Source organism: Falco punctatus (assembly GCF_963210335.1).
Source record: "Falco punctatus genome assembly, chromosome: 16".
NCBI classification, from domain to species: domain Eukaryota; kingdom Metazoa; phylum Chordata; class Aves; order Falconiformes; family Falconidae; genus Falco; species Falco punctatus.
In genome coordinates, this window is record NC_137596.1 from 6,306,113 (window position 1) to 6,323,301 (window position 17,189).

A 17,189-nucleotide genomic window follows, 5' to 3' on the forward strand; every position below is an offset into this window, starting at 1 on the left:
CAGCAGTGCAGCCAGCCAGCCTTCATTCGCGCACGCACCCGTCTCCGGCAGCGGGGCTTGCTGGGTTGCAGAGAGCTGCACCGCCAGCAGCGTCTCAGCAAAGACCCCCTGGGATCTCTCCTGCCCTTCGACTAGAGCAGATCTGTGGCTTCCTCTGCCTTGAGGAGAGGCAGAGCTCTTCCTTGGCTGATGGGTGATGTGGGGAGCTGCAATCTCAGTGCCGGTGGTGGGAACAACGGCCCCTTGTCGTTCTCCCTGCGAGCCAAAGATAGGAGCTGCATTGATCCTGCTGGCATCCGAAGCAGCTGGGAACATCAGCCAAGCCTGCCTGCGACTCTGCGGATAAACAGCACGTGGGGAGCGGGGCGGGCAGCCGGGCAGTTTGGCTTCTTGCTGCCCCATTAGGCTCCTTTTCTTCTTCTCCCCTTCCCCCTCCTCCTCAGCAGTGTGTTCAAATCCCTCAGACAGCTACTGGGCACCGCTGAAGGGACCAGCCCAGGAGTGGGACAATAAAATCCCTGACACCACTGTTCAAGAGGCCTCGGGGGGGGGGAAGGCCAGGCCAGCTGCACGGGTATAAAGCTGTCCCACGGTCCCGGCACAGCACTGCAGCACAGTTGTTTGCCAGGCTCCTCCAGCGCACTCCAATGGATATCACCATTCATAACCCCCTGATCCGCAGACCCTTCTTGTCTTGGTTGGCACCGAGTCGTATCTTTGACCAGATTTTTGGAGAGCACCTGCAGGAGTCAGAGCTGCTCCCTGCTTCCCCCAGCCTCAGCCCCTTCCTGATGAGATCCCCCATTCTTCGGATGCCCAGTTGGCTAGAGACAGGACTCTCTGAGGTAATCTTCCCTTCTTAATGCTCTTTGTTATTGCTGTACGCACGCCCTGACGGGTCTGGAGCTGGAGACCCATGCAAGCTGAGAGCTTGGAAGCTGCTTGTAGGTGGTTATTAGGAAAAGGCTGGGGAAAAGGGTGCTGCACTTGTGCCTCCGCGTTAGGCAAGAACCTCTGCATGCTCGGCTAATTATTTGTGACCCAGAGCAAGTATTGCCATGCTGTTCAGAATGGAGGCAAACTGAGCCCAGCGTGTGCGGCAAATGACTGTAAGAGCTGAGGGAGGGAAGCAGGGAGCCCCATTTCCCTTCCTGCTGCGCAAAACCTTCATCCGCCTCCCTCCTGAGAAGCAAATAGCCCAGGGGCGGTGGGCAGGGGTAGTGGGATCCTCAAGTCAGGCAGCGTGGGAGCTCATGGCTGCTGCGGAAAAAGGGGCCTATTTTAAATAATCACTGATGAGAAGAGCAGCATTTAAAGTAAGATACAGGACCCAAAGGTCATGAATCAGCCGTCTGCTTGCTTCAGGGGCTGAGCCAAGAGGTACAAAGTTCAAACAACCCTGCCTGCTCTGCGAGTCAACTGTCTTATTAACAAGTAACTTGTAGAACTATTCTAAGCTAAGAGAGTGAAAGTATTTTTGTTTTAATCTTTGCATAATGTTTCCCTTGATTTAGTGACCTGGTTCTGGCTGTCCACTGAAGTAGCCATAATAAGCACCACAGATAACGATGTCTGGCAGTCTCAGTGGAGAGATCTTCACAAATAATCTAGGAGGAGGAGGAGGAAGCACCTAGACTCCCAGGTCAAACTGCAGAATCCAGTAAGCATAGAGCTGGCCCAGAGGGCTGCCTCCACCCACATCCCAGAGCACAGCTCCAGGAGGCTCGTGTGCTCACTGGCCATGAATGCAGCAGGAAGGCAGAGAGAGCGGGCTCATGTAGCCAAGTCCCACAAACGTCTCATAAGACAGGCAGAAAAATCAAAATTCAATCTCGGGAAGCAGCAAAAAGCAGTGCTTGTTAGAGGTAATAAAGTGCAAAATGGAAGGGAAGGAGGTGAGATGAGCAGCAGGTGACTCGGTTTCAGCAGAAATCCTGCTGGTCAGGTAACAGAGGTGAGCAGTGAGGCAGTGCTGCCTCACCACTGACGTGTTGTTTTGGTCACCTCCTTGTTTTGCAGATGCGACTGGAGAAGGACAAATTTTCTGTAAATCTTGATGTGAAGCATTTCTCCCCTGAGGAGCTAAAAGTGAAGGTGCTTGGGGACATGATAGAAATTCACGGGAAGCATGAGGAGCGCCAGGTACTTCTACTTTAAACTGTGCAACTGATAGAGTCAGTGTGAGCTTCCTCATCCATGGTTGAACAAGGAGACTGCAAAACAATCCTCTCCTGTGCTCATCTAAAATACTTCTCATGTTTTTTATCAACCAATCCTAATGGAAGATGCTCTGTGCAACACACTCCCCCCAGCAGCTGATCCCAGACTGGGCAGCAACAGGGTGGAGATTTATTGCTGTTGTTGCATGAACCGTGAACTGAATTGGAAAATCATATTTGAAATGGGCCTTTCTGGGCCTCCCTCTTTCTAGGAAGAGGCCAGGAATGCAGGGAGGCATTCAATAAGATAACAACAAACTGTAATAATTAAACCACATAACAAATCGTTGCATTGCCCTGTTCTGCTACCATGTGTCTATCTCTTCTTGGAAAAGGCCCAGTTTGTAATCCTTCAAGGTTGTCTTCTGCTGCCAGCCATACCACTTGCTTGCTGGCTCCTGAACACCCGGGCAACTGGGTAGACCCAAGTCGAAAGCTGTGTCCAAAGCTGTATGTAGCAGGGTTTGCCAGTCCCCAACTCCTTCCCACCCCCCATCCCCACCTCCTTGCCAGACGGAAACAAATACTCATGGTAAAGTAGCTATGTCACTGGAATTGTCAGCTCTAAGAGCTTCTGGGAGCACAGATCTGCCAGTCAGGAAAGACAGCATTACTTGTAGCTGGTGGAAGCTTGTAATTCTGACATAGCTTCTGCATTATTTTTTTTTGGCTAGGAAAATAACAAAGCACTATAGCAGAGATCAGGAAAAAAAAGCTGTGTATTACCAGAGCTCTGGAGACCCTCAGAAACAGGTGTGGTTGGCACAGCATAGAGATGTGGCTGCTGCATTGGTAGGCATGACAGCATGCCGCTGTGTGGTGAAGCCAGTGGCTGGCACACACGAGGGCTGGAACATAAAAGCCTCCTCCTGTGAGTTGTGTACCTGCAGGCAGGGCAGCGTCTCGCTTCAGCCAGTCTTGACTCTGTAAAAAGGGCATCTCATAATAAAACCTCTTTTAACTTTCTGAAAGGTTTTCCTTTGAGAGCTGGAGCTTCCCAAACTCAGATGTTATGCAAAGGACCCATGGTTTAGGTGGAGATGAGTGAACATTTCTAATCAGGGCTGTTCCTTCTCTTCTCCTTTTGAAGGATGAGCATGGCTTTATCGCCAGGGAGTTCAACAGGAAATACAGGATTCCAGATGACGTGGACCCTCTGACCATCACCTCATCACTCTCTCTGGATGGTGTCCTGACTGTGAGCGCACCAAGGAAACAAAGTGATGTCCCTGAGCGCTCTATCCCTATCACCCGTGAAGAGAAACCTGCCATTGCAGGAACCCAAAGGAAGTAGCTGCTATTTAAAGTCACCCCGGGGGCTATTCAAGAGCACTTTTCATCAGATGCCAGCTATACTGAATGGCTACTCTTATTATTTATGCTGAGTAAGTTTACTAACAAATAAAAAATGAATAAGCAGTTTGTATTTTTTTGTTTTGAGCACTGAGAACAAGGAAGGTGTTGGGTCAAGAAAGCTTGTAAGGTTGTTGTGCAGGGGAACATACCTAGCACCATTCTTGCTTATAGCTTGAGTGGCAGGTGTGTCCAGGAGAACTTGTCATGGTGTTCAGAAACACTTTCGTGTACTCTGATGTTTTGCAAACATCTAATTGCATGAACCTTTTCCTCCAATGTTGCCAGAGGATTTCAGAGTGTTTCACAAGCAACAGAAAAGTTTCTCCAGTGGAGATTAGACTGGTCAAACAACTTCATGACAATCGAAACCCATTCGAAGTGTGGGTATTAGATAACAACTGCATGGAGGACAACTGTATCTTAAATCTCTAGCATGACTCATGTAATGGAGGAGCATCCAAGTGCTGCAACTGGTTCAGAGCGGTTGCACATGGAAACCGCATAGCTGCAGTAAACACAGATATATCCAGGGAGGAGGAAAACGTCCTGCCGTCATGGTACAAATCACATCACTTTGAAACTATGCTGTCAGTGCCCTTCAAACAATGAACAGGATCTGATGTCTACAGCATTAATCTGACTTACGCTAACATTGTTGAGTGGTACAAAACACTACTAAGTCCTTCTCAGGTGTCATCATCTGCTTAGCACCTCTCTTGTTCAAAGGGATATGAGCATAAAGAAAAGTCTGTATGACTGGAATTGAATTTCTGAAATTTCCAAAAGGGACAGACTGCCATAGACCTGTCTCACAGATATGACCTGTTTTCTATGTTCCTTATACCTGCTAAGACAAAAGTGATATTAGAAGAGATCAGTTTAAATCTCAAAAGAACTGAGAGGACATACTTCTTCCATGGCTTTAAGTGAGAAAAAAAAAATGAGCAGTCAGTGATGTGAGGTCATTGTCAAATACCCCACATCCTACCTAATTGCCAAGGTCTAGTGTTTCCTATTAGATGGTTCTAATAAGCTCTTCAGTTAAGGTGTTAGCTGGGCTTTGACTAACAAGGTGCAGGGTAACTGGTGACTTGCAGTCACCTCTGCACTCAAAACAAACACCAGAAACACAAATGGGTTACAAACAATACAGCTTAGAAAGCAGGAAGAACTTCTTTTTTCATAATGCTACATTTGGCTTTTATATGTGACAGGGTTTTTGCTTGAAGGATATCCTTGTGGCACTGCTAGTAGACATGCCTTCTGTTCTTCTGAAGGCAGTCTGAAGATTCTCTCCACCTCTGTTGCTTCTCCTGCACCCTTCTTGTTCATTCTGTGAGTGCTGGACACAAGTAAAGAAAATGTTGCCATGTGGAGGCCTGTAGCCCGTAGCAGGACTGAGCAGTTGGGTTGAATGAAGGAGGTCCCAGCTTAGGGTGGTGGCCCAGAAATCAATGAAGTCATCATTCAAATCCTAAAAGAATAAACACAAAACCCCAGAGAAAGTAAGTGCAAAATAGTAAGAACATACCCGGGAAGTGCAACTGAGGGAAATAGTTTCTATAGAGCAGGGGTTTGTTAGGTTCAAATTCAGGAGCAAGAAATGGGAATTTTGAGTAAAAGCTCTTTGAGGATAAACATGATGAGGTTAGCTAGACAAGAATACTTGAAATGCTAATACCACTCCCTGAATGACTCGAAATACCTGTTCTGTGGTGCCACAGGAGCACAACTCCACAATGAGAAAATGACAGAAAACAATTCTGTCATCTCTAAGTGCAAATGGCATTCAGAAGTTCCTCTTCAGCTACACTACAGCTCCAACAGACTGCATTTCAGTTCTGTGCATGTACTTTTTATTCTCCAATGCTTTCCCTTCTTGTAATCTGGAGTATGTTGTTCCAAAGCAGTGAATACGCTGAAAAGAAAAACTCCCATTTAGCATGGCTAAATGTAAGTAAAAATCGTCTAACATCCTGTATCTTACAGGATGACCCAAGTATCTGCAATCGCACTAAGTGTAACCTCAGATCACAAAGCTCTGGTGATGACTTTTGGTTCATCATCTGAGCAGCAAATGAGAGTTTGACTGGAGCCACAGTTGTTACAAGGCGTAAGACTGAGTTTAAACAACAAAGCACTCCTTGTATCTTTACTCCTGTAGCAGCACTGTTGTAGGGCACTCATCAGAGAAAGGGGTGCTGGCTGTTGACTTTCTGCTTTTTTAAAAAACAGTAGGGAAGACGAGGAGCAGGGCTGCAAAAAGGGAAGCTACTCATGGGTGGCTTACCCCTGATGTATTGGTAGCTGGGGATGGAAAGGATAACGATCTGTGCGCATGACAAATCATCCCAACTGAGATTTGCTATTTCCACAATAAGGAAAATCACAAGGAGGTACCTGGGATGGCAGTAGCTTGGGCTACACAATTCTCTAGATTCCGTACTGCTCTGCATTCCAGTTCCCCATAAGGCTTGTTGCTGAGTAATCATTTCTGTTGGTGGTGCACCTCCAGCCACGCTGGGAAAACCTGCAAGTGCTGTCCCAGTCCATCCACAGTTCTGCACAGCCAGTAGCATGAGGGGGAGTTGTACAAACAGGTCTTGGACATGATCTGGTGATAGAAGTCAGTAACTCCCTCGGGCTGGGTCTGCTTGGATCTCAACAGCAGGTAGCGTGACAGGGAAAGCTGTCCCTTCCAACCCTCCAGTGACTGGAGAGGGACCTTCTGTACTTGGATGTGTGACAGAGACCATCAGAGAAGAACTGTGTTCCTTCTTGATGCCAAAATGACTTTTTAATATGTTTTTTTGGTTTTAATATGGTTTTGGGGTAGTGGTATGGTAAGTTATCCATTTTCCTGCACTGTGTTACCACATTTCTCAGCTTGATGTTGCTGAATGCCTCAGAATAACTCACCCACCCCCTGAAACAAGGCAATTTACCCAAGGCCATGGGGGCCTAATGCCTGAACCAGCACCAGACTTCATAAACAGCAGCTGGCTGCTTGCCCTTCCCAATTTTAAGCCCTTCCACTGTCATTTTACCCAAATGACTCCCGAAATGCTGCCCTTGGCCCGTGCTGAGGGCTCAGAAATAGAGCTGGTGACAGCAGAGCATGGCTGCTCCCTTACACGGCTCAGCCGGCAGCCCTGGCACCTCAGGGCCCGGGCCCGGCGGGGGCCGTGAGGGGCAGCGCCTCCGGGGCGGCCCCGGTGAAGGGCTGGGGCTCCGGGGCGGCCCCGGTGAGGGGCAGCGGCTCCACGGAGGCCCCAGCGCAGCAGCCGCCCCCCAGGGCCGCCCCCCGGCCTCCGCCCTGGGCCTGCCGGGGCCGGGCGCTCCGCCGGCGCGTCATGAGGCGGCGGCCATGGAGCCGCGGCGCCGCGTCCTGCTGCTCGGGGAGGGCAACTTCTCCTTCGCCGCCGCCCTCTGCGGGGCCGCGGGGACCCGCGTCGTGGCCACCTGCTACGAGAGCGCAGAGGAGGCGGCCGGGCGGCGCGGCGCGGCGGGCTGCACCCGGCGGCTGCGGGAGAGCGGTGAGGGAGCCGGGGGGGCCGGGGGGGCCGGGGGGCCGCTGCCGCCAGGCTCGGCCCTTCCCGCCGGCGGGAAGCGGCGCTGTGAGGGGGCGCGGTGCGGCCGGGCCCGTTCGCTGCACAGCTCTGCCCTGCTCCGAGCCCCTGGGCACACCGGTTGTGCCATGAGGAGCTGCGGTTGCCCAAGGGGCTAAATCAGATGCCCTGAAATCTTTAGGGGCCGACATGGTGCTGACAGAAGGTTCTGGAAGAGAGTGGAGGGGCCTAGGCCACCTCCCGCACCTCCTCCCTCAGGAGCTGCTGCGCTCACATGCTTAACAGAAGAGTTTAATTGCCACTGTTACGGATTTGCTAAAATAATTTTAATAGAAATATAGAGGAATAAGAAATACATTCTAATGAAACAGTTGCACAACAAAAGCTGCGATGAAATCCTCTGTACAGCCCTGTACCAAGGCTAAGAACTTACATTTACTCAAAGAATGTAGGTATAGTAATTAGGTCATGTAACCATAGTTTGAAAGAAATAATTAATGAAATAACTGATGGAAGAAGGAGTCTGTTTCTCTTTCTTTAACTTTAACAAGGGGCCTGTTTATAAGTTATCTAGAGGGAGCGACTAAAAGAAACAAGAATAAGAAACAGATGGTCGACAAGGACATAAATTAGCTCAGACCAATAAGAACACTGCAAACTTATAAGACCACCACATTCCAGGCAAAGGGTGAAAAGTACACCATGAGGAAGACCTACGGCCTTCCTCCCAAAGACCACTGCCCATGTCCCGGAGACCCCTGCCCACAATTCTTGGAAGAATTAGCGCAAGTGCGAAGGACTGATAAGCTACTTAACATACGAAACGAGAGTATGTTAATGATTTTTGGGAAATACTATGTTTAGGCATGAATACTTAATGAATATGTATGAATAAGTTCTATATAAGGAGTATGATTTTGAACCATGGTGTGCATTGATCGTGAGAGGACTCAGTCACGCACCCGACCGCCAATAAAGAAGTGTCTGCTTATCTACATCACATTGGTGTTGATAAGTTTTTCATTCCGAGATTTCGGTAACACCACCTTTCCTTAAAATTATCCACAATGACTTGTTTTTCCTTTCTGAAGGAGCTGAAGTTCTCTTTTCTGTGGACTGTACCAAGCTGGCAGACTATTTTTCACCAGAAAAAAGAGAATTTGATTGTATTTATTTCAACTTCCCTCACTGTGGGAGGAAGGCGGGGGTGGTGAAGAACAGAGAGCTGCTGGCCCACTTCTTCCGCAGGTGAGTAAACCCCAAGTAGTTCTGCCCTCACTGATTGCTGGGACATGGGTTTCTAGCTTTCCCGGCACTGTAACATTCCTGGCTGTACTAGCAGGATTCATCTTGTTCCCGGCTTTCCTTCCAGCTCCGCGGAAGTGCTGGCAGAGGCGGGAGAGATCCACGTGGCGCTTTGCAGCGGACAGGGTGGGACACCGGCTGATCGGCCAAGGAGAGAATGGCACAACAGCTGGCAAATCGTGGCGGTGGCAGCAGGAGCTGGATTTATCTTGAGTAATGTTCATCCTTTTAAAGCAGAGACTATCCCTGGATATGAATGTACAGGCTACAGGTAACCATCATGTGTTAAAACCCAAAAGTTGGCATTCGGGTTCTTACAATGCCTAGCGCCGGTATGTTCTTTTAGTATCTTGTTTGTTGGAGGAACTCCCTTTATTTTTCCTTAAAATAGCTACAATTCTTTTTTGCCTCTATCTAAGCAGACTAGTCAAGATAAAAATGCAAGCCTCTTGCCAAAGTGCCCTCAAAAAAAGATTATCTTAGGATTTTGAAGTCAAAACGGTCCATTTCAGAACAAATGTCAATCTTGGCCTATAGACAGCAGGAGGACAGCAGTATGTGTAGCTGCTTAGCAGACAGTCACAGAATCATAGCATGGCTGATGTTGGCAGGGTCCTCCAGCGGTCATCTAGTCCTACCCTAGTGTACTCGAAGCAGAGATAGCTAGAGCAAGTCACTCAGAGCCGCTTTCAGTCTCCAAGAATGGAGACTGCACAACCTTTCTGTGCAACTTATTCCAGTGTTGGACCACCTGCCCGATAAAATATGCTGGTGTTGCATTTTTGTCACCTTGTAACAGACCTGGGATTCAACAAGAGGTATGATAGTGTTACACAGAGTTACCTGTGCAGTGCTTACTTGTGACATCTTAAATAGAGGAAATGATCGATGACTTTGCTCTGCTTTTGTGTATTGTCAGGAGTCAAGATAAATCTTTCAGTGTAGAGGGTGCTTTAAACTACATTTTCACACGAAGCACACCACTTCTACGTTTCAAACCTATGAGCTGCGAGATAGAACTGGAAAGCCGAAAAGTTTCTTTTCAAGTACCACAAGTGCTTACAGATAAAATTAATAGGTAAGTTTTATAATTAATTTCTGTTTGGCAATAACAGATGCGCTTGCTTTTGGTGGGAGTGACCAGCATAGGTGTGAGATAAAATGGAATTGCTTCACTTTTCCTCCTTTCCCCTTTACAGAATTTCCTGTTTCATTTCTTCTCCGAGTCTGCTTCATGTTGGCTTGTGGTTATGGCCTACTTAAAAATTAAGTCTACAGAACCAGAAACTTTATGGTTGAGACCAAGCTGCTGTATACTTGAACACACAAATAAAGATGAAAACTTTAATCTGTTTTACTGTACTGTGGAAGTAACTCAGGAGCTGACTTCTTGTCTTGCTAATATCACAATACTAAGACTACATAGGATAAAAAAGAGGTAAAACCTCTTAGGCGAACTGCTGCGGACTTCGGAGACTATCCAGGGCAGGCATAATTTAATTAATTTCTGCAGTTTGGTAATGCCTGTACTGAATGGAAATGGTGATGCTGATTGTGAAGTCTCATTCCTTTTTACCTGCAAAAATGCAATTCTTGATTGCAGCCTTTTTTTTTTTTTTGGCAAAAATTGCAAAGAGACGAACAACACTGTCCTGAAAATGTGTCAGCCATTGCAATACCTTTGATGAAGGACTTGGCTTATTCAGGTCATTACTAGAAACTAGCTTAATATCTGAGATTGTTTTGGGTAAACTGCTGTGCTCACATTGTGATCACAGGAAGGTGTTTCAAGGAAATCTGTTTAGTGGTGTCCCTAACTTGCATTTTTATTTTTCACAGGGGTTTCCTAGAAGTAAATTCAAATCATCCAGTACGGACAATAAAGGAGAAGCTCACTGCAGAGCTCAGCCAAGCCTTTCCTCTACAAAGCATTGACAACTGCCTTCCTCTGCTCCACCAAGGTCACTTTAATAGTGTTTGTCACTCAAATGTCTTTTGGATCGTTCTGAGCCCAGAGGAGACTCTAAGCACTGAAGAAATGCCTGATGGACTAGCAAATGCAGGTTTTTTTTCCCATGTTGATTTTTGCAGGGACACAGATAAGAATGGCTGCGTGGATGTACAAGAGGGATGCCATATTTCAACACAGTATTATCTTAGACCTTCCCTCCTACCTTATGCTCAGGCAGTAATACAAAGAGGAGCCTTTCTCCCGGGGACACTTCATGTTCTTTCTGGCCCAATTTTCAGGAAGTGTCTTATCGCTCCTTCCTCCATGCCTGTTTTTCATGAGATGGTTTTTGTGTGTGCAGTTAACAGGGGTACAGAAAACAGCTATATCCAGACGTTGGTGAATAACATTACAACCAGCATACATTCTCTTCACCAGACTGTTTCTGGCCTTAAACTGAATGTCAGTCTGCAGGAAGCAACGAGCTTTGAAACGACTGAGCTAAATGACTTTGCTGCTTTTGAACTTCAGCTTAGTAAAATTCAGTACTTGGTCTGTGTGAAGATAGATGCTTCAGGCTCCTGTGAGAAGGGTTCCTGTGTGGGAGTTATAAGGACAGCTCAACCAGAAAGCAGTGACTTGGTTCTTGTCTTTGCTTCATTGCATCTTGACCTCCTAGCCATGCTGATCTGTGGAATATCTGACTGGCGAATGCTCTGGACATCAGACACACGGTTCCTCCATCAATTTCCAAGAGGAGAGTTAAGGCTTTTCAAGAGTTTTTCTCTCTATCCACCTTCCTATGTGCATGATGTCAGCTTTTGGGTTCCTGACGGGGAAGAATTTGATGAAATTGCTTTCCACACCATTGCTAGGCGTGTGTCAGGTGAAACGGTCATATCCATCCAGTTAATTGACAGTTACCAGCAGTCAGAGACAGGACGGAAGAGCCTCTGCTACAGGCTGACCTATCAGTCCTGTGACAAGGCCCTGAGCCGTCAGGAGGTGGCAGAGATGCAGCTGCTCTTTCGGAAGGAAATAAGCCAATGCTTGCGTGTAACTCTTCGGTAGAGCATTGCGTGTTGTTATTGGGTGCTTGAGCAGCGTCTGTGCTTGTTGCCGATCTGGAAGGTGTGTCCTGCCTCCTGTTGGACCTAACACTGTGTGTTAGTGCGGTGCCCCTTACAAAGGCAGTGTGGGCTTCGAGTACTTGCACACATTTTACACATGGAAATTCCTGTTAATGAAGACCAAACACCTTCCTGTTCTGCATGTGTGCGATGAAATGTCATTTTAAAAAGCGCAGCCTTTCTGGACCAGGGTCCTGCGAGGCTGGACTTGATCTCCTTGCTGATGCCAATTCAATTTTCCTATTTTTGCTTGTGTTTACCCAGTGTCTTGTACTGCTGGCTGGACTTGATCTCCTTGCTGATGCCAATTCGATTTTCTTATTTTTGCTTGTGTTTACCCAGCGTCTTGTACTGCTGGCAGCTGCATCAAGTACACTGAAAGAGGGAGGATATTCCTGTTTCCAAAGGGTTGCATGCAGTCTGAGCCTTGAAAACTCTGCACAGATGCTCAGTCCCTGCGGGAGGATGGCGTGTGTGGGTTGCCCCGTGCAGCCCGCCTCAGAAGGGAGGCCAGTGCCAGAGGTGCGCCCAGCGGGCCCCCAGCCCCATGCACCAGCAGGCTGTTTTCTGAGTAGCTCATACAGGTGGGAATCCCAAACGGGCATTCTATTACTGGATCCCAAAGGATACTCACCAACCCTAAAAGATAGTTGTACCACTGGTACTGTGTTAATAGCTACAGCAGATGTAACTGCCGCCGGAGAACTCCAGGAACAGATGGAGTGACTGGAATCTGTAGGATTACGCTGGGGAAAGACGGCATGAACATGGTGGATACCACTAGCTCTTTCACAAACGTTGAAGACTCTAAGGCTTGTCACTGCTGGCCCTGCAGCGACTCCCAGACTGTGTGAGGTAATACACAGCGGCCGTAGGTGCTTAGAAGTGCTACCAGAGAGTAACACCATTAGACTCATCTACCAGTAAGTAATTCCTCAGCTGGAAAGTACTCCTGAGTTCCAACAGCGGAGCCCCCTGAGCCTTCGGGAATGAAATAAAAAGTCTCCTATCAGCAGGTGCTGGAGAGTGCGGAGGGTCTGGTGTGGATGGGTCACATGGGTCTCTGCGATTGCTTTGGGGTGGGTGGGCAGGGGTCGGCCATCACCTTTGGGGTGTCTGCGAGTGCTGTGGGGAGGGCTGGGGCTGAGCACCGTCCCAGGGAGGCCCGGTCAGCCATCACTGTAGGGGCTGCGGAGGGTCCAGCCCTGCCGGGAGCCCGGAGCAGCAAGAGGGCCCTTTGCACTTGGTGAATCGCACCACAATTTGGTGAGAAAAGTGGATATGTGAGTTTTTTTCAGGGGTGGGGGTGGGGTATAGGGTGATGGGGGATGGCTGGGGGTTGGTTGGTGCTGCGGGGAGGTCCTTCCAGGGGCTGGCCTGCAGTCCCTCTGTCATCTAGGCAAAGGAGCGGGGGCTTCTCAGTCCTGGCCGCATCCTGCCTTTGCAGCAGCTGCTGGTGGAGAAGAAAGAAGAGGCCTCCATTGTGTGCAGAAGGAACTGCCAGGCAAGAGTGAGTGAGAGGAGGAGCAGCAGCGGGCTGAGGAAGGGGCAAGAGAACGGTGCTCCTGGGATGGGGATCTCCCCATCTTCGGGGCTGCGGTCACTTAATGCATCCCTGGCCCTTTGGTGATGTTTTCTGTGCCTCTGGACCAGGGACTTGGCTCACTGCTGTTCCTGGGAGGTTTTGAAGCTGCTCCGGTTCAGCATTGGCGGGACTTCATGGAGCTGCCTCAAAACTCCTCTCAGTGCCTTGATGTCACTGCCTGGCTGTGGGGGCGGCCGGGCTCACACCTTCGAGGCAGGGGGATGGTGGCGGAGCGCGGGGGGTTGGGGGCTTTGGGGGTGCTTTCCATGCCCTGCTCCTTCCACACCTGCCCAGGGGAGGCAGCCGCTGGCCCTCGGGCTCCGGCGGAAGGCGTTTCTCTGTTCTGCCCCCCACCCGCTCCTGCCCCGGCCCTTCGGGGTCCCGGGGAAAAGCGCCCCGCTGTGCGTGCCCCCGGGAGCGGCTCCCCTGCGCGGGGGCAGCCCCGGGCTGCAGCGGGGCGGGGTGTGAAGGAGCGGAAGGCGGGGGGGCGAGGCAGCCGCGGGGCGGGCCTGCTGTCGCCGCTGCCGCCGCCGCCCGGACGGGGGCGCTGTGTTCCGGCCGCGCAGGCGGGCTGGCGGCGCGGGCCGTGCCCACACCCGGCATGGCGGCCGGCGGCGTCGGCACCGCGCTGCTTCCGCTGGCGGGCGGCAGGAGCGGGCTCGCGGCTTCCCGTACCCGGCATGGCCTCCAAGGGGGCCCGGCAGCGGCCGCGGGCCGGCGGGGGCAGTGAGGGGGCCCGGCCACGGGGGGAGGCCGCGGAGGAGGCCCGGCCGGAGTAGGTGGCGGGGCCGGGCGCCGGCTCATTCCCCGGGCGAGACGCGGCTGAGTGGGGGGGCCCGCAGCGCCGCGGGGGTGCCGTGGGGGCCGGGCTGGCGGCGCCGTGGGGCTGGGGGGTCCGTGGGGCTGGGGAAGGGGTGTCCGTGGGGCTGGGAAGGGGGGTCCGTGGGGGCAGGGGGTGTGTTTGCTGTGGGGCTGGGGGGGCTCTCCCCCGCTGTGTGTCGGGGGTGGGGGCCTGCGGGCTGGCAGAGCCCTTGCTCAGGTAAGGTGAGGGGCGGTGGTGGTACTTCCTCAGGAGGGGACGGACGAGGTGTGATTATACCTGTCAGTTCTTTCTCTGTTGTCACATTGCTGGTCCTGAGGTGCCTGCTGAGTTGCTCTGGTGGATGGTTGTGTCATTTCTTTCGAGTAGACCCTCTGGGAGCAAAGCAGGACAAGTCTGGGCCCCTGAAGGATCGACAGCCTTCAAGTGTCTCATCTCAGCCAGGTTCTGCGCAGCTCTCTTGAGCAACATCTCTGATTGCGATGAGACATTTAACTACTGGGAACCGGTGAGTGGCTTTCTCTCCTTGGGGACACTTGGGAATGTGTAGTTGGCCTGTGCACATGCAGGTTTATCCAGAACCTTGTGCTAACCTCTCTGTTTCACAGAGGAAATTTCTTAGTCAAGGATTCGGAGATGGGGAGTGCAAAACTGTCTGCTCTGTGTGATGCATGTTAATTTTTTTATTCTCCATTGTAGACACACTACCTCATTTATGGAAAGGGGTTTCAGACATGGGAATACTCTCCAGCCTATGCCATCCGCTCCTATGCTTACCTGTGGCTTCATGCCTTACCGGCCTTGTTCCATGCTAGAGTTCTGCAAACTAACAAGGTAAATCAGTGGGACCTCCTGTTGTGATGAATAAACATGCCTTGAGTCTGTGTTAAACAGCTGCTTTCTTTGTTGCCAGAGGTAAGAGAGTTAGTGTTTACAAACACAAGCCTCCCTGTAAAGATTTGCAAGGGTTTGTGAGCTGACTCAATGGGATCCAAGGAAAAGTGACTAGGAAGTAGCAAGAAAATGCTGTCCCAGAGGGGCTGGTAGTTCCTTGTCCTTTTGAGTGTGTGCCGGTTTGGGGACGGTTCTCTGGCAGCCACTGGCTCTTAGTCACCCCTGTGAGTTTCACCCCGATGCTTTAGAAGCCCATATTGTTTTCTGTGCCAGCTATCAATGACCGTTTTGATTTTTCCCCCCTGGTAAACTATAAAAAATAAATCAGTATTTTACAAGAGATATTGCAAACTGAACTCACAGAAATGTGAAAGAAGCAGCATAGAAGTACATTCTGCTTGGGTATCTATTGCCATGCTTGGCCTGTATCTGCACAACAGAGAACAAAGACAGGTAGTTCAGGTAAGGTCAGTGGGCTGCGTTTGCTTTCTGTGTTGTAAAGGACTTCAGTGTTAGAGGGCTAGGCTGCGAGCTGCCGGGATCTTCAGATCCCTTGGTGTGGGATCTGGGTCTACAAGAATAGGCTCATTTACCACTGATGAACTTGCTCCATCCTGCTTGGAACTTTTGTTCTCAGGACCAGCTTGTTAGTAATAGGTGCATAAGCTGTGTTGCAAACCTTGTTCAGACTCTGAGTATGTCTCCTAGGTTCTTATCTTCTATTTCCTCCGATGCTTCCTGGCGTTCCTGAGCTGCATTTGTGAGCTCTACTTCTACAAGTGAGTATTAGAAGCTGTCTACAGTGAATGTTTTTGAGCAATGTGAGTAATACACTCAGTTACCACCACAGGAAACACTTGGAATCTTATGTGTAGACGTGTCTGGTAAATTGGGCTACTTCACAGTGAACCTTAAAAATATGTGTTCTTATGATAACTTAATGAAATATTGATCAGAATTCCACTGTTAGGACAAAATTGTATTCTCAGATCTGCCACCCACATCTTCACTTCAGCATTTTGTTGACTACGCTAGTTTTCTCACTGATACCAGCAAGCAGAGTGGGAGTGTTGTAAACTGAGCTCTTCTGGAGGAGAGACTGGTGCTGTGTGTGTTTGTCAGAGTGAATTTTAGTGGAGTGCATTGATTGTTGCTGTCTAATGTATGTTTACATTCACTAAAAGCAGTAGGCTGAACATACAATCATCCCAGCTAAGCTGAATGTTTATCTTTACCTGCTGCCTCTTCATTTGTGACTTTCAGACTGTTACCTTGCATGACTTTTCTGTTAGCAGTAGTCTGGTTTTAAGAATGCAAGCTGTGGCTTTTTGGATGATGGCGTTTTGTGAGGGGTGAAAATCTCAGCTAGACTGATGTTGCTACAGAGTGTAGGCTTCCTGACTTCCTGAGATTTGCGCAAGTGCAACCGACACTGGTAGAAGTCAAGTCTCTTGTAGTTTTGCACTAGTGTAACTTAGAAGGATCTGAAATCCCAGACTAGACAGTCTGCTCTTGCAGTTGCTTCAGTGGCTGAGTAATGAGAATGACCCACCTTAAAGCTCTCAGGATACTCTGTGGATCGTTTGTGGTTCTGCACACATTGGGTACTGGTGTTCTATGCGCTGAGGATATTTTTGTGGTATCTAGTTCTGTCTTCCTTCCTTAGGGCTGTGTGCAAGAAGTTTGGGCTACATGTGAGCCGGCTGATGTTGGCCTTCTTAGTTCTCAGCACTGGGATGTTTTGCTCATCTGCAGGTAAATTTGCTTAGCGATAACACACACAATTACTTTGTTCACAGAAACCAAAGACAGGTCCAGAGAGGAGAAAATGCACAACACTGAAGTGTCTCTCTAGGAATCATTTGTTATATTCTGATGCAGGTATTTCTCATGGCAGGTGTGATGACAGAGTAAGTGTTGATTCAAATTATGTTCCCTGCATCACTCTCTTATATCTTTCCATTTCCAGGGCATGTTTGTTTCCATTGCTGCCTCCAGTCTCTCTGCGATGGGCCACGCCTTTTAAACAGGGTCTTGGCCTACCTTCCTTGAGCATATTTTAATCCAAGGAAGGAGGGTCCTATTTTGGCATTGTCTTTTGCCTTTGTGTCCTGTCCCCTCTAGCTGCTTGTACGTATTTGCCTAGGCAGTCACTGTAAGACTTATAAAACACCTGCTGTAGGTATTGAATGAAGTGCAAAGAGAGACTTTGAGCAAAGGTTTTTCTGTATTGTGCGCTTACAGAAACTTAGAGGGAAATAGCACAACTTATGAATGTTGAGATTTCCTATTTTACCCTTTTTTTGTTTATGGTGAGTGTAGAAGGGACTTCCCTTCATTGTTTTTGCAGTGTCATAGGT

General features: G+C 49.4%; 3 protein-coding genes across 7 annotated transcripts in view; all 3 read left to right on the top strand.

The window, feature by feature from the left end:
* The first annotated feature begins 12 nt into the window (after positions 1-12).
* On the top strand, positions 13-3,638 carry CRYAB (crystallin alpha B). The gene is made up of 3 exons (XM_080366768.1): positions 13-845; positions 2,020-2,142; positions 3,310-3,638. The coding sequence occupies exons 1-3, from the start codon at positions 648-650 to the stop codon at positions 3,511-3,513; spliced, it is 525 nt and encodes a 174-aa protein (XP_080222894.1). The 5' UTR covers positions 13-647; the 3' UTR covers positions 3,514-3,638.
* A 123-nt stretch (positions 3,639-3,761) lies between these two features.
* FDXACB1 (ferredoxin-fold anticodon binding domain containing 1) lies at positions 3,762-13,581 on the top strand. Its single transcript, XM_080366765.1, has 5 exons — positions 3,762-7,111; positions 8,236-8,392; positions 8,517-8,720; positions 9,369-9,527; positions 10,289-13,581. The coding sequence occupies exons 1-5, from the start codon at positions 6,694-6,696 to the stop codon at positions 11,469-11,471; spliced, it is 2,121 nt and encodes a 706-aa protein (XP_080222891.1). The 5' UTR covers positions 3,762-6,693; the 3' UTR covers positions 11,472-13,581.
* Positions 13,582-13,756: 175 nt separating this feature from the next.
* ALG9 (ALG9 alpha-1,2-mannosyltransferase) overlaps positions 13,757-17,189 on the top strand; it is a 77,998-nt gene continuing 74,565 nt past the window's right edge. For all 5 annotated transcript variants that reach the window (XM_080366763.1, XM_080366764.1, XM_080366762.1 and 2 more), the window contains exons 1-5: positions 13,757-13,890; positions 14,305-14,443; positions 14,635-14,769; positions 15,538-15,608; positions 16,496-16,584. In XM_080366763.1, coding sequence (XP_080222889.1) covers positions 13,796-13,890; positions 14,305-14,443; positions 14,635-14,769; positions 15,538-15,608; positions 16,496-16,584 — 529 coding nt within the window. In that variant the 5' untranslated portion in view covers positions 13,757-13,795. The remainder of the gene's footprint in view (positions 13,891-14,304; positions 14,444-14,634; positions 14,770-15,537; positions 15,609-16,495; positions 16,585-17,189) is intronic.